Here is a 15,025-nt window from a genome sequence, read left to right as displayed (position 1 = left end):
CTGGGTGCACATCCCAATGGTTATGACCAGTGGGTGACTGGCCACCAGAGGAATAGTAGTGGGGCCAGGTAAGTAGTAAGTATATAATCAATGGGTCCAAAGCCTGCAATTACAAGTGTAGCACTACTTTTATGTGTTGGAGTAGTCCTTTCAATTTAGAATTGTTAATAAGGCTATGGGAATCTGAGTTATCTCATATGTCCAAATTAATGATTATCATTGGAGAAAGAACAAGAGACATCAACTGTGTGAAGTCAACACTATGCTCTTTATGTGGGGAGCAGCTCAGTATTACCTTTATTAATAGTGCAAGTAGAACAGAGAAGGTGTAATGTCCAATCACGGTGGACAACTCTCAAGAACTAAAATCATTACAAAGTCTTAGTGCTGCCTAATGAATACATTACAAGAGTAAAGGAATGCGGATACAATGACTAAATATGGTCTCCAGGAAACGCTTAAGCCCCCACGACAAGACAGCCCAGTCAGGGTTTGTGCTGCTTTAAGAGCTTCAGACTAAGCTATAAATTAACCCTTAAATAACAAGTCTAATACAGGGATCACCTTAATATTTCACCTACACCACTCTTTAGTAAGGGCTTCATGCAGATGTGCCCATCAGACCCATCACCTACACAGGCAGCAGTCCTTAAGTCTTTTTTTTTTTCAAAACCAAGTCCCTCATCAGACAGTTTTATCTGGCACAATGCTGGCATGGTCAATGGTCAATCTGAGTTTAGTGCGCATGGTCAGCTTAAAGGTGCTATCAGAGCAGTGCCCATTGGGTTATACCGTGGTCAGAGCTAAACCACTGCTCCGACCTGTGTAGTGGGCAGCGCGTGAAATTGCTTGTAATTGGATAACAGGTAAAATCACTGAAATAAATGGGAGCTGCGCTTAGAATTGCAGACCGATTTGCAGACATTGATTTCAAATCAGAGCCGTACCTGCAATTGAGCGCTGGTCAATACACAGGGGTCTGAAAAGCACTTCCTCTCCAACCCCAGTGAATCCCACCGGGTGCTGCCTGGATAGCCCCTTTAAGACTATGTTCACATCTCTATCACAGAATTGATCAAATTACAGACACCTTGGTGGAATGCAATCCCTTCTGTAAGTCAATAGGGTCTACCGGACGCCACCGGTGTCCATCGTGCAACAGATTCAGCAATATATTGTGGTTACAGGTATAAATGTACATAAGCATATCTGAACAGAGCCTAAATTGATAACGAGACGTTACTATTTCCATGCTAACAGGGTGTGTCCTTACATAGTCGGACACTGTCAGCACTGAATGGACAAAGATGAATATGGACATATGGCATTGACATGAAGAATGGTGACGCCCCGGGAGAAATAACAGAGGACAAGCACAACACAAAGTTCTCCTAAAAACCTGCTCTAGCATTGTCCTTTCATGTGCAATGCAAGTATTTACTAAAAGAGACATGTAAGGAGAGCTGACAGCTCCACTTTAAAGTTGGATGGGGTTGCACTGGTGTTCACAGAAGGTATTGATGTGTCTGTTTTATATTCAGTGTTCTAATAAATCCTTCACAGACACGATTCCTTTGTTCTCCTTTTCAGTCTAAAAGGGTTATGATCCACGGCTTCCTTCGCCAAGGTATATACTCAGCATTTTTTCTGCTTCAGCTATTTTTAGCTGGTGTGTGAACACTTGCATTATGGTGAACCATGGAGAATACTAAAAGGGGACGTTTGCCCTGAAGGTGCTTTTACACAGGACGATAATCTTTTGGATTTCTGCGATCCAACATTTATCGTTCGTTCAGTACAAATGCATGCACCGACTGAATGATGAATGAGAAGTCATTCGCTTTTTGTTCAGTTTCTGCATGCAGAGAACCAAATGAGGGATCAATCGGTGTAAACAGGCAGTCGATCACTTATGAACTGTCTGTTTATTGTGAATGGAGAGGGGCGGGCCAGAACGGAACGATTCCCAATCGTCTCCACCTCCATTCATTAGCGATAACCCTTCCTGTGTAAAAGCACAGGAACGATTATCCATGGGATGACCTTTCGGGCAACTTACACCCAACAGGTCATCCCTTGCAAAAGCACTATAAGTAATGGATAACAGCTAATTGATAAAATGTTAGATTTGTAGAAGAATAGTAGCGTAATAAAAGAAGCAAGGGCAAATGTTTCTTCATCTTCATACGCAACCACTAATATGTTGGGTATGTACCATACCTGGCGCTATCTTGCCATCTTGTGCAGCGGGGCCGTCTTTCAATACATTTTTCACCTGGAGGAACTCATCTGGTCTGTCTCCTCCAATGATGGTAAAGCCAAACCCCATGGAGCTCTTCTTTAGGGACGTACGCAGTATGGCTCCCTTTAAAAGTGCTGGATCCCTGGTGAATGGGGTCTTATCTGACTCTAATGTGGTAGAAAACAGACTGATCAGCAAAAGAAGCAACGAAAGACATCGGTGTTATTTACGACAATTGAATGCATACCTGGAATCAATGCTCCCTCCGATGGAGGCAAACTCAGTTGTCCAAGCTGTTTCCTTCTTTTAGCCTCTAGAACTGGATTCTCAAACTGGGTTTTCTGATTAATGTGACTTTAAAAAAAAGACAAAACAAAAAAATAGCTCATAGCAAGTGCCATATTGAGGATACTTAAATATTACACGTCACATAAGGCTGCTTTCACAATGAACAGACAAGGAAAGCTGGCCAGAACCACAGGGGTTAATGTGCGAGATGGAGATCTCTTTGGTCTCTGCTTCATGTTGTTTTCAGCCCTGTTGGTCTTTTTAACTGGATAAAAAAAGCACCAAAGGACTACGCTAAAAAAAAGCCAAAAACCATGTGAGACAGAGACCAAAGAGGTCTCACATAGCAAACCCTATGGTTCGGTTCTGCTTCCATCCGGGTTTACATTATTTTGTAGTATTCTGCATAAAAGATGGAAATCTGAGACAGAGCAGATATTGGAAGTAAAAATGCAATTTGAAAGCAAGCAAAGGGGTGGTGCCCATCCTGTTTAAATGTAAGTTAATGGTATAGTTCAATAAATACACAAGACAATGCATACAGACATGCCGTTTTAAAGGGAATCTGTCCTCTATTTTTAGCCCCATCTGCTAGACTTATGGGCTGAAAATAAGTGATCTGTGAAGTTTAGGGATGTAAGTTCTATATTTACCTCCCCCGTCATTTCACGGGTTTCAGCGACGAAAACCGCCACTGAATGCATCGAGCCACGCTGCTGAGTAGTCCACCCATTATAAAGTTAGAACAGCGCTGCTCATTGCATTCAGTGGCGAGTTTCAGTGCTGACATCAGGAAAGCAAAGGGGGAAGGCAAGCATAACACATTGCCGGACTTGGGCCGCCTGCACACAGGGGCGGATTTGCATTGTGGAATTCAGAGGGGGCATTTGCCTCTGGATTCCGCAGCAAATACTGTCCATAACATGCTATTGAAAATCGCTTTTCCCTCCACACGAGTGGAAACCAATTGTGATTTTTCGCTCGCGAAGAAGAAAAAAAAAACCGCAGCATGTTCTATTTTTGCACGTATTCCATGTGGACGACCTCCATTGAAGTCAATAGAAGCCGTCCAATCCGTGGCCCTTTCGCAATGACAGTGCAGAAAGGGCACGGATTCACTAGGCGATAATGCGGGGAAAGCAGAGGTTTAAAAAAAAATTAAAAATCTATACTGCGCATGTCCGATGCTCGTGTGCAGCCAGCCTAAGTGCGTCATCTACTTTCAACCCTTAAGCTTAGCTTCTAGGACTTGAGGTAGATGACAAATTCCCTGTAAGCATTTTGGGGAAGATTTATCATATGCACAGTTTTGTTGTGATTATTTGATGCAACCTTTTGGTTTTGCTTATGCCTAAAATGCACCTTGTTCTTCAAAAGATCGCACATAGCATATTAAATTAGGTGCCATTACCTTCTCTTTCTCTGGTGTGAACAATTGCACTGAACTTTCTATGCACTAGAGTAGCTATACGACTTAAGTGCCTTTTTAAAAGGTTGCACCTTATAAATCAGGTCTAAACCGCTGCGCCACCTAACCCACACCCACAAATAGAAAACGGTGGTACCTGGCGTACAGATGAAAAAACAGGCGCACAGGGTTCATAACTCAAATGCATGTTAAGTAGACCAGAAAAAGGCACTTCAGGTCAAAATTCAGGCCTAATAGCTTTGATAAATCACCCCACTGTAGGTATATCGAGTTAAAAGTATAGTCATTTGTTTCCATACGTTTGTATCAGTAGTACATTTAAAAAAATGTAGATTTTTCACTGTAAAGTCTATCAAATAAAGTAGTAGGTTATATAGCTGAACACTTTTTTTCCATCATTGGAGAGCAAAAACGTATACTTTAAATGTATGGGAACGTAGAGCCTTATGTTCCCATACATTTTCTACTGATTGCAATGTAAAAAAAAAAAAAAAAAGCATATTGTCAAGCATGCGGTTTTTTTTTACATTTATGAGACAGACGTGGTATGCTACACTATATGCTCTCTTGAACTACATTTGAGCAATTATGGCCTATGATTACATAAAGCAATAAATTATCCCCCCCCCCCCCCCACATCTTTTTTTTTTTAAGCAAACGTTTATACTTGACAGATGGCTAAAATGTGATGTGAACAGCCCTAAAAACAAGAAGGAGACTCAATTTTCAACCAAAAATGTATATATTTTACAAAATTTTAAGGGTGCATCCACATGTGTGTGTTTCAGTCCGTGAATATGCTGTGTATTGACAGGCTGAAATACGCCAATACCTTCTGTGTTTCTGGCTATTGGCAATTTTTTCTTTTTTACACACGTAAATATGTAGAGTGCATTTAAAAAAAACGCACTAAATTCCATTAATTTTGTGCAGAATTACACTGCAAAAATGCATGTTTCCTGCAAATTGACATATTTCCATTGATTTCAATGGGCTTATTTAGCAGATAGGACATGTTGCCGGCAGACCATTGCTTTCAATGGAGCCGGCTGTATTGCCGGCTCCATTGAATTCAATGGGCTAATATCGTTCTGCCGGGACAAGGTAAGTATATATTTTTTTTATTTTTACACATTTCTGGATGAATTGCAGGGAAGGGCTTATATATTTAAGCCCTTCCCGACAATTCATCCCGCGATCGCCGGCAGCCCATTGCTTTCTATGGAGCCGGCTGTATTGCCGGCTCCATTGAATTCAATGGGCTAACATCGTTCTCTGCCACAGCTGTTACAGAGGAGAACGATCTTTACGCTGACAGTGTGGGGGGGGGGGGGCTCACTCTTGCCACTATTGTGGCTTAATAGTGGGACCTGGGAACTTGAGATGCAGCCCAACATGTAGCCCCTCGCCTGCCCTATCCGTTTCTGTGTCGTTCCCGTCACTTTCTTGAATTGCCCCGATTTTCACAAATGAAAACCTTAGCGAGCATCGGCGATATACAAAAATGCTCGAGTCGCCCATTGACTTCAATGGGGTTCGTTACTCGAAACGAACTCTCGAGCATCACTGAAAGTTCGACTCGAGTAACGAGCACCCGAGCATTTTGGTGCTTGCTCATCTCTAGTCACTAGCCAAATTTATTCAAATTTAAAGAAAAAAGGATCCATAAGACAATTGAAGTGAAGTCTTCAAATACATAAACGTAGCGCTGGGGTAAGTAGGGCCAACCATCTCTTCCAACAAACTGTCATGCAATGTGTTTTTGGTATACTACATGTACAAGCTTGTTTCCTAAACCTCTACCCCCATCACCTTCCAACAATCCGGTTTATAGTTCTGATGTAAAAGCTAAGAAACCCATTAAAGACATATAAAAATATGTACATGCCGATCGATATTCTTTAAAATTTATTAAAGTGAAGGTTGCTGTTTGAAGCATAAAACATCGGGGCCACAAACCACATGCAATGGCTTAACTACCACAGAATCACAAAATCGTGGCTACCTCCAAATTTATTTGCACACAACTTTTGACACTACATTGCAATAATTACATTGAAAAGAGCCACCGTTGGGGTGCAGTTGAATGCAGCTGCTCAAATACACTAAAAATACCCCAAAATCTCTCATTCTAGATGAATACTCCGCCCTGTGGAATACAAGCATTAACTTTAATGCAAAATGCTCAAGTTACAGTCTAAATGTCACTACATGTTTACCAAGATGGGAGACAAAAATAATGACTACCTCCAATTGTTCCCCCAATCAGACACGCCACCAAGAGCAGCGAATTAATGTAGCGAGCGCGGTTTCTCCGTTTCACAGTGATGATTGCAGACTCTTCCGAGAAAACGCTGTCACTGTGACTCGCACTCTTAAATTAAGTAGCCTCCCCGGATATTTCTAGCAGGGAATTACCAGTGCAATTACACATTTAGCAATTCTTGACTAATGTTCTACCCTTAATGAGTATAGAGATCATTAACTCCTTGATGAACACAGAATACTTGTGTGTATGCAAGTGTGCTCCAATCTCTGCTGTAAAGGGAAAAAAACATTAACAATTTGTGTTTACGTAAACCTTACCTGCTCTACTCACTCCCTCTTTAGGCCCTTTACGCAGCACAACTACTGTGCAAATAAAGCGATAGATCACATGATCTGTACAATAGCGGTTTGGGGTAAATGTGTGCAGCGAATGAACGAATCAATCGTGAAGATTATCGCTGATCGGATCTTTCATGCACATTCGAAAATCATCGCTGGTCTGCCGCTGCATGGTTCAATTTAAACAGGCAATTGTTCATCAATGATTGATCGATTGCCGGTTTGCTGTAAATGGATGCGGGCGGAAGAGATCTCTGGCTGCCTCCATTCAGTGAGCGATCATCTCTCCTGTGTGAAAGCTCCTGAACAATTATCGCTGGGACAACTATTGGGCATCCAATAGTCATCCCATGTACAAGGGCCCTTAAGAAACACAGAAAACTGACAGCAGAAAATTTAGTCTGCCCTTATATTATTTTTCTCTTAGGATAGATATATGATTATTCCAGGCATGCTGGGATTTATTTAGAGGATTTCCCAACCCTGTCTGCCAGAGGTTTGTTCCAAACATTTCCTACTCTTTCAGCAAAAGAAAAAATGCTGACATAAGGGGGGGGGGGGATTAGAAGTAATGTCAGATTGTGTCCCCTTGTTCTAGCATTTAGCTTCCTAATAATAGCACTTTCCTCATGAATCTTACTTTTTTTTTTTTAAAGTATAATCTTTTTACAAAAAAATGCTTAATAAAACATAAGTCTGAGAAGCATACAGATTGTTTAAGCATACATTTATGATTGAGACATGCGGGTCTCGCAAGAGATACAATCTGTCACAGTTTAAAACACTCATGAGTGTTCTCATAAATATTTGAAATCTAAGGATTATGTCTTTTTAGTACATCATAAGACAATGGTGGTGTCAATAACCATAAAATCAGTAACCTATAAACCAATAAAAGGGGGGGGGAAGTGAGGGTAGGTTTTCAGATGGTTGTACTTTAACATATGTAAAGGTTTTCATCATGTCCCCCCTCCGTTCTTTCCTCCAGGCTATGTAGATTAACTTATTCCCAGATAAATCTTGTTCTTGAGACCATCCACCATTTTTGGAGCCATCTTTGCACTCATTCTATTTTAACAATGTCTTTCTGTAGGTGAGGTCTACTAAGCTGAACACAGTATTCCAGATGTGGTCTCACCAGAGCTTGATACAGCATGATCACAATCTCCCTCTTTCTACTGGTTATACCTTTTGCTATACAGCCAAGCATCCTACTTGCTTTCGTTGTAGCCTAACCATTTTGCGGCTTTATTCTGAGGTTGTCAGAAAACAGAACCTTTAAACCCTTCTCTTCTGAAGTCCTAGATAACAGAACAGCCAATATGATACTAAGTATGAGTATTTCTTCCCTCAATTGAATCATTTCACATTTGGAAACATTGATTTCCAGTTTCTATTGTTTTGACCATTTATCCTGTAAGACTAAACCGCCCTCCATGTTCCAAGACACAGCTAGGAGTATCAACCCTGTTGCTCACTTTTGTTTCATCAGCAAACAATCTAACCTAATAACCTTTTCCAATCCAATTTTGGATTCAGGGTTTCCTAAAAGGCTTTCTCTTTTTGCTGTGATACAACGGTGCCGTCTGCCGGCTAAAGCCAGTGTTTGTGCGCCAGAGAGGCTCCAACAGCGGAGTGGCTGGCAATAGATTGTAAGAATACCCTGTTGGACGTCTTTTGACATTGGAGCTGTACAAGCTTTAATCAGAATGTAGGAAGACATCAGACAATGGATTGGAAAGGGTTAAACCGTCTCCTATCTCGCTTGTAAAGATATTAAAGGACCTTTCACATGGGATGTAATATTCCAAAGCAGTGTAGCAGAGTATTCAGCTCCAAAATCCATACTGTTGATGTGCGTATTTTTTGCAAAAATGAAAATAGCAGAATTTTGCCGGCAATTCCACATCAAAATCTGCAGTTATGAGTGCTGATCTTGCTGGGGAATAGTACAATAACTAGAGATGAGCGAGCACCAAAATGCTCAGGTCCTCATTATTCGAGTCAAGCTTTTCGTAATATTTGAGAGCTCTATTCGAGTAATGAACCCCATTGACTTCAATGGGAGACTCAAGCATTTTTGTATGGGACCCGCCGGTTGCCGAGCTTTTTTTTTTCTTTTTCCTCTGTTCATTCATTCTCTCTCTCCTCCGCCAGCCACAAACTACAGGTGACATGCGCAGCGCCACAGCGGGGAGGGGACAAATTTGACACGTCAGCGTCAGGGAGGGGCCAAAACTGGGGCGGGGTGGAACACGGCGTGATGCTTGCTCGAGTAGCGAGCACCATCGAGTATGCTAATACTTGAACGAGCATCAAGCTCGGATGAGTGCGTTCGCTCAACTCTAACCCATAATGTACACTAACACTCTGATTTCGATCTGTGAATCCAACGACTATCAAGGCATTAAGTCCAGTTTTCAATAACTTATTCTTCTAAAACAGCGCTATATATTCCGTGTCTTAGAACGCCTGCACACAAGCGAGTTTGAATTATGGAATCCACAGATAATCTGCGGCATTCCACACAAATTCAAACCAATAGAGCATCCACATGTCTGCTGACACGAGCAGACAGCGACTGTGATTTTCCACTCGCGGGAAAACAAAAAAAAATCACAGCATGCTCTTTTTTTCACGGATTCTGCACGGATGGCTTCCATTGACCTGTGGCCCTTCTGCAATTGATACTGCGGAAAGATCAGGGCTACCTGCGTCATCGCCTACCGACAGTGCAGCAAAAGCAGGAGTTATAAAAATAAATAAAAAAATCTGCACTGTGCATGTCCGATGGCGAGCCGTGCAAACCACTCGCAGTACAGATTGTGAAGACAAAATACAGGTACGCACGGATGCCGCTGCTGGCTCCCACATGCTGAATCCAGCTCTGCCATGTGCAGGCGGCCTTAGAAGACATTGACTTTGTCTATCTCCTTACATTGCATACCATTCCTGCAGTGGCAGGAAGTAGAATGATTTCCTTCTAAGATATAAACAGCTTTCTGCACAAGGATTTTTTCCAACTACTCTGCAGATACCAAGATATGGGTCAAGATAAGCCTGACTAAGTCATTCACCGGCCAAAAAAGTTGAGGTTTCTGCAGTGATCACAGAACAGTGATTGATAGAACGTCATATTTGCAGCAGGATCAGCAGGTGAATGCAGGTGAAAACATCTTTATGTTTTTCCAACACACTGAACAGGTTTAAAAAATTGGCGGGTTGGGGAGGGGGGTTGTATTAAAATGACCTCAGCAAGCACTCCATAGTGACAATAGCAGGCAGCAAGAATATTATCACTTCTTCTATGACTAAGGCCTCCTGCACACGGGCAGAAATTCCACGTCGGGATTTCCCGCAGAATTTCCACCCGTGCACACTGCCGTAGGATTGCATTAGAAAATGCAATGTTATGCAGACAGTCGGAATTTGACCAAGTGAAAAGTCATGTGGTAAGCAAATCGCAGCATGTCGTATTTGGGTTTAGTAAATTCTGTACCAGAATCAAGTTGATAACAAATACAGCACAAACCAACTTCAGTACATAGGTACAATACCAGAACCAAGCTTATAACATGAATACAGCCCCAGAATCAAGATCATAACATAAATACAGTTTCAGAACTAAGCAATTGTGTTGTGGGGCACTGTTGGACTGATAGTGGTGCCTCAGAATATCATAGGAGAGGAGAGAGTCAGGAGAAGAACGATTGATATGTGCCGCTACACAGAAAAGAAGCAACTAGCAGGGTGGACCTAAAAAGGGTGGGGTGACAGCTCCCAGCCTACATTTGCCTGGTGCCTCTCCCAAACAAGCTGGTTGCCAGCTAGCAGGTTGCACAAAGCTAAGACTGGCCATACAAATAAGTGAAAAACCTAAATACAGTGATACCTTGGGTTAAGAGTGCCTCAGCTTACAAGCTTTTTGACTTAAGAGCAGGCTCTCTTCCCAATTTTTGCTTTGATTTAAGAACAAAAACTTGGGTTATAAGCCTTGCTCTCAATGGGGCCGTCGCTGCTGCCGGTGGCCCCATTGAAAGCAATGGCCTGCTGGCAACCCCTGCAGTGATTTTCGGGGAAGGGCTTTAAATATAAGCTCTTCCCTGAAAATTTTCCCTAGCTCTAGTAAAAAAATATATACTCACCTGTCCGTCGCTGACATGGCTCAGGCATGTCTAGCCACCGCTTGTTCTCCCTGCATTTTAAATCCCCGCCTGCTGAAAAGCTTCAAAGCATTGAAGGGAGAACAAGTGGCAGCTAGACGGCACACAGGTCCCCCATTGAAATCAGTGGGAGAGCCTCACGATCCGGAATGGATTAATGGCTTTTCTATTCATTTCAATGGGGAAAATTGATTTGACTTACAAGTGTTTTGGCTTAAGAGCTCCATCGCGGAACAAATTAAACTCTTAACCCAAGGCACCACTGTACACTAATTAAAAATAAAAATGCTCCTATATATGCCTCCCCTTATACAGTATATAGGATTCTAGGAGTTTCACCACATGAAGATAAATAAATGATTTAATTAAAGAAATAGACAACTGGATATCATGAGTCTGATTAGCTCTTGCAGGCTTCTCTTGGAGTCAGATCTGGCTTGAGGGTCAGTTACAAAGAGAATATCATTATTTGTTCTCAGTGCTATAAATTTTGCACATTTAATTCCTGTCCCAGGTGTCTGAGAAACAGCAGGAAATTACAGCTTCTCACCGCGCTGTCTGCTCCGAGAGGCTTTCTCTCAGAGGTAATTAAATATTCATACACAGGATACAAAGACAACCCGATCAAACACCTCAGCCAATTCAGTATTAGTCCAACAACCAAGCTGCAGGCGAGGAGTATTACAGTACCAAATTTTAAGCTATTTGCTGCAATTTCATGTGCCGCGACACTTCATCTATCTGCAATTAAGGCAATGTTATACTTCTTAGAAATAGAGCAGCTTAGTCATGGAATGACACAAGTAGTAAAGCCTTGTGCTCACAACCATACTGCGATACATATCATCATAAATACCATGTTAATGCGGAAGTATTCAACATACAGTAATATACTGAGATGCTTCATACAGTCAGCAAAAGTGAATAAAAACCACTGCATGCTACATCAGATGCTGCATATCAGACGGCTTCTTCAAAGCAAGTACTGCATTCTGAGCTTGTTCATAGTATCTAGTACAAACTCTCACATGGAACTATGTGGGCCACACTACATTGCCCAATATGGGGCTGAACACAACATGCTTGTGTGAGGCCTTACTTTGTAACACACTCATTGTCAAAAAGAAATCCCGTCCCTAGAAGAAATTGTCATTTTGCTGCAAAACTCATCCTGCAGTTCCATCTCAGGCAGATATGTAAAGGATTCGAGTTGTGGTGTGATTAGATGAACGGTCTTGTCACCTGAGACCCTAAAAGTGGTTCCCTCCTTTTCCTATAAGAGGTTCTCAGAGGCTCCTTCTGTGTAGTGACCTCTTCTTCCGCTTGTGTAGAGCTTGTTGACCACTAGACGCCTCCATGACACAGAGAAGAGATTTAACCCCGTTACCAGAGTCTGAGAGGGGCGCATTATTAGGATGTGAGAAGCTGGATGGTTGTATCAACAAATTGTCCCCCACCTGGATTCTTCTGGACTAGACTGTTAGGTGTTGGAACCAGTGGGTGGGTGCTTAAGAGCCCCTGTGCCTGTGGGAACCATTTGCAGGCACTTGGCTGAAGGACATTTGGTCTCACAGTGCCCATTACATGTACTGCCTTTGACACCCACTGTTTCCTGCATTTGCAGCGGTGTTGTGAACAATGAAACTGGACGCTACAGAGTGGAACCGGGTTGTTTTCAGCAATAAATTTAGTTTAGTTTGGGCACTGACGATGGCCATATTCATGTCTGGAGAGTTAGGGGTGACCACCTCAATGCATACTGCCCCCACTGCTGGTGCGATGGGCTGGGGGGCCACCGCATATGACATTTGGTCACCCCTAGTAGTGGCACGAGGGACAATGACAGCTCAGCAATATGTTCAGGACATCCTGCAGCCACGTGTTCCTCTCATGGTGTCTTCCAAGAGGCATTTTCCAGCAGGACAATGCTCGGCCACACACACAGCAAGGGGATCACAGGAATGGAACAGTCGTTAAGGGGTTAATGCAATATGCAATGTAAGCAATGAATATTTTTAATATGTTTTCCAAAAACTGGGCAACATGATGGTCATCAGTTAGCAGCGCCAATTTTGCAGAAAGTGGAGCATCTTGGGTTTGAATCTGACCAAAGGCAATAGCTACATGAATCCTGTGAAATTGGCCTACTGTGTATGTGTGTCCACGATAGGTTGACTGGATTGTGAGCCACAATGGAAAAAGAGTGACCGATGAAAATGGTGGTAATCCCTATTAATGCTTTGGAATCTGTTGACCTTATAAAAGCAATACAAAATATGAGAGACTTTAATCGATTGACAATATAGATACGCCCATTGTTTACAATGATTGCTGTATATAAAAAATGAAAGAATATCAGACAAAAGAAATTATATTTCTATTACAAAGTCACTATCCATGACCAAAAACCCATATTTATCATTTAAAAAATATATACCCTTTAAACCCATAAGCCTCCATTGGCCTTAGTTGAAAGAATAGATGTGCAAGACCCTTCCAAAAAAAAGTAACCAGCATATTGTATGGGCTGCTTAATTTCCCTTAATACTATAGACTTCATGACAATTATGTAAATCACATTCTAAGCCAGTGATACTAGAGCGCTCCTTGAAGTGTTCATAATTAAACAACATGTGGTACCATTGTTAAGCCGAGATAATTTAAATACAAAGTGATAGGAAATTAGACGTCTGGAATATGGAAAGCGATACCACTTAATGGACTCTACTGAATACGTAGCTTTCAAGTGCCATGAAACTTTATCGTTCTGTCAAGCTACCAAAAAAAACATACATTTAAAGCATCCATATTAAGTCAATCCTAAAAACGGAATAAAATAGTAAATATCTTCTATAACCGCGGAAATATATCATTTTCCGTTGATATATAAAATGTAACATTAATGAACAGATACAAACGATTTCATCAGCACGCGCAAGCAGAGTCACACGCCTGACGATACAGATATCACTCATTAAGTATAATTAGATAGAAACACGGGCACTGATACCAAGGCACACGGCAATCATAGAAAAATGTCTTCAATACTGCTTTTTAACACTAATAAGGGATTCTTAAGGCAGTTTTACACGGAACGATTACCGTTCAATTGAGTGAAAATGAATGACAGTTGTTCACTTTTCATTCTTATGCAGGCATAAAAATCATTGGCTCGTTCACCAATCGTTCGGTTTAAATACCAAATATTCTGTCCTCCTTTGTCACTTATACAGCAAATGTGAACAACTGAACGACTTCTTATCTGAACGAGCCAACAATGTACCTGCTGGTATGAACAGGCTGTCCAAAAGAGCAAACTCTGACATCATTCACTCGTTTGAATGATAAATCGTTTGGAGTAAACGGGCCCTTACACTGAGTTCCGTCCATTAAAAGGAATGAAGTTCAAAACTATGCGATTCTATTGTTAGATCTTTAAAAATAAATACCATATATACGAAAAAGCCCCCCTCGGCTTATACTCAAGTGAGGTAAAAAAAGAAAAAAAAACAAGAACAAAAAACCCGCAATACTCACCTTCCAGCCTGCGTCTGTGTCCCCGGCGTGATGGTCTCCCCGAGGGTGCAGCAAGCTGCTTGAGAATTCTCCCCACTGTCATCTCCCTGCTGAGCTTTGAATTCCCCCGCTGTCAACGCTGTGTAGGTAAGCGCTGTCATTGGATCAAACGCCAGCCAATCACAGCTGGCGCTCGATCATTTACAGCCATTCAGTGGATGACATTACTGAATGGCTGTGATTGGTTTATCGAGCGCCTTTTTATAACATGAAGCAATAAAGAGTTCTTGATTTTTACTTCACACTATTTTTCGTGCCTTTGGACTTACTGTGGGGATTTGGAGGTCCACAATCCCTGAACGGTGGCTATGCATGGATTAATACCTTTACCTCCTTTGGAACTATATTTGAGTGCTGCTGGATACTTGGTGACGAAACTGTATGACGATGGACCCCCGGCAAACACCAACTAGAGGTGCCTTTTTATAACATTAAGCAATAAAGAGTTCTTGATTTTTACTTCACACCCTTGATGCTGCCACTATTTTTTGTGCCTTTGGATTTACTGTGAGGATTTGGAGGTCCATGATCCCCGAACGGTGGCTATGCATGGATTAATACCTTTACCTCCTTTGGAACTATATTTGAGTGCTGCTGGATACTTGGTGACGAAGCTGTGATTGGCTGGCACTTGATCCAATCACAGCGCTTACCTACACAGCGCTGATGGCAGGGGAATTCAAAGCCGAGCAGGAAGATGACAGCGGGGAGAATTCTCAA

General features: G+C 41.9%; 1 protein-coding gene across 3 annotated transcripts in view; it reads right to left on the bottom strand.

Moving 5' to 3' along the window:
• The window catches only part of MAGI3 (membrane associated guanylate kinase, WW and PDZ domain containing 3), a 298,048-nt gene that overhangs the window by 81,891 nt on the left and 201,132 nt on the right, over positions 1–15,025 (bottom strand). For all 3 annotated transcript variants that reach the window (XM_066600061.1, XM_066600062.1, XM_066600063.1), the window contains exons 8-9: positions 2,490–2,596; positions 2,221–2,409 (exon numbers count right to left, since the gene is read on the bottom strand). In XM_066600061.1, the coding sequence (XP_066456158.1) occupies positions 2,221–2,409; positions 2,490–2,596 (296 nt within the window). The remainder of the gene's footprint in view (positions 1–2,220; positions 2,410–2,489; positions 2,597–15,025) is intronic.

The sequence above is a fragment of the Eleutherodactylus coqui genome, chromosome 4, assembly GCF_035609145.1.
Source record: "Eleutherodactylus coqui strain aEleCoq1 chromosome 4, aEleCoq1.hap1, whole genome shotgun sequence".
NCBI lineage: Eukaryota > Metazoa > Chordata > Amphibia > Anura > Eleutherodactylidae > Eleutherodactylus > Eleutherodactylus coqui.
Note: the sequence above shows the minus strand (reverse complement) of the source record. Positions and strands in the feature narration are given on the sequence as shown.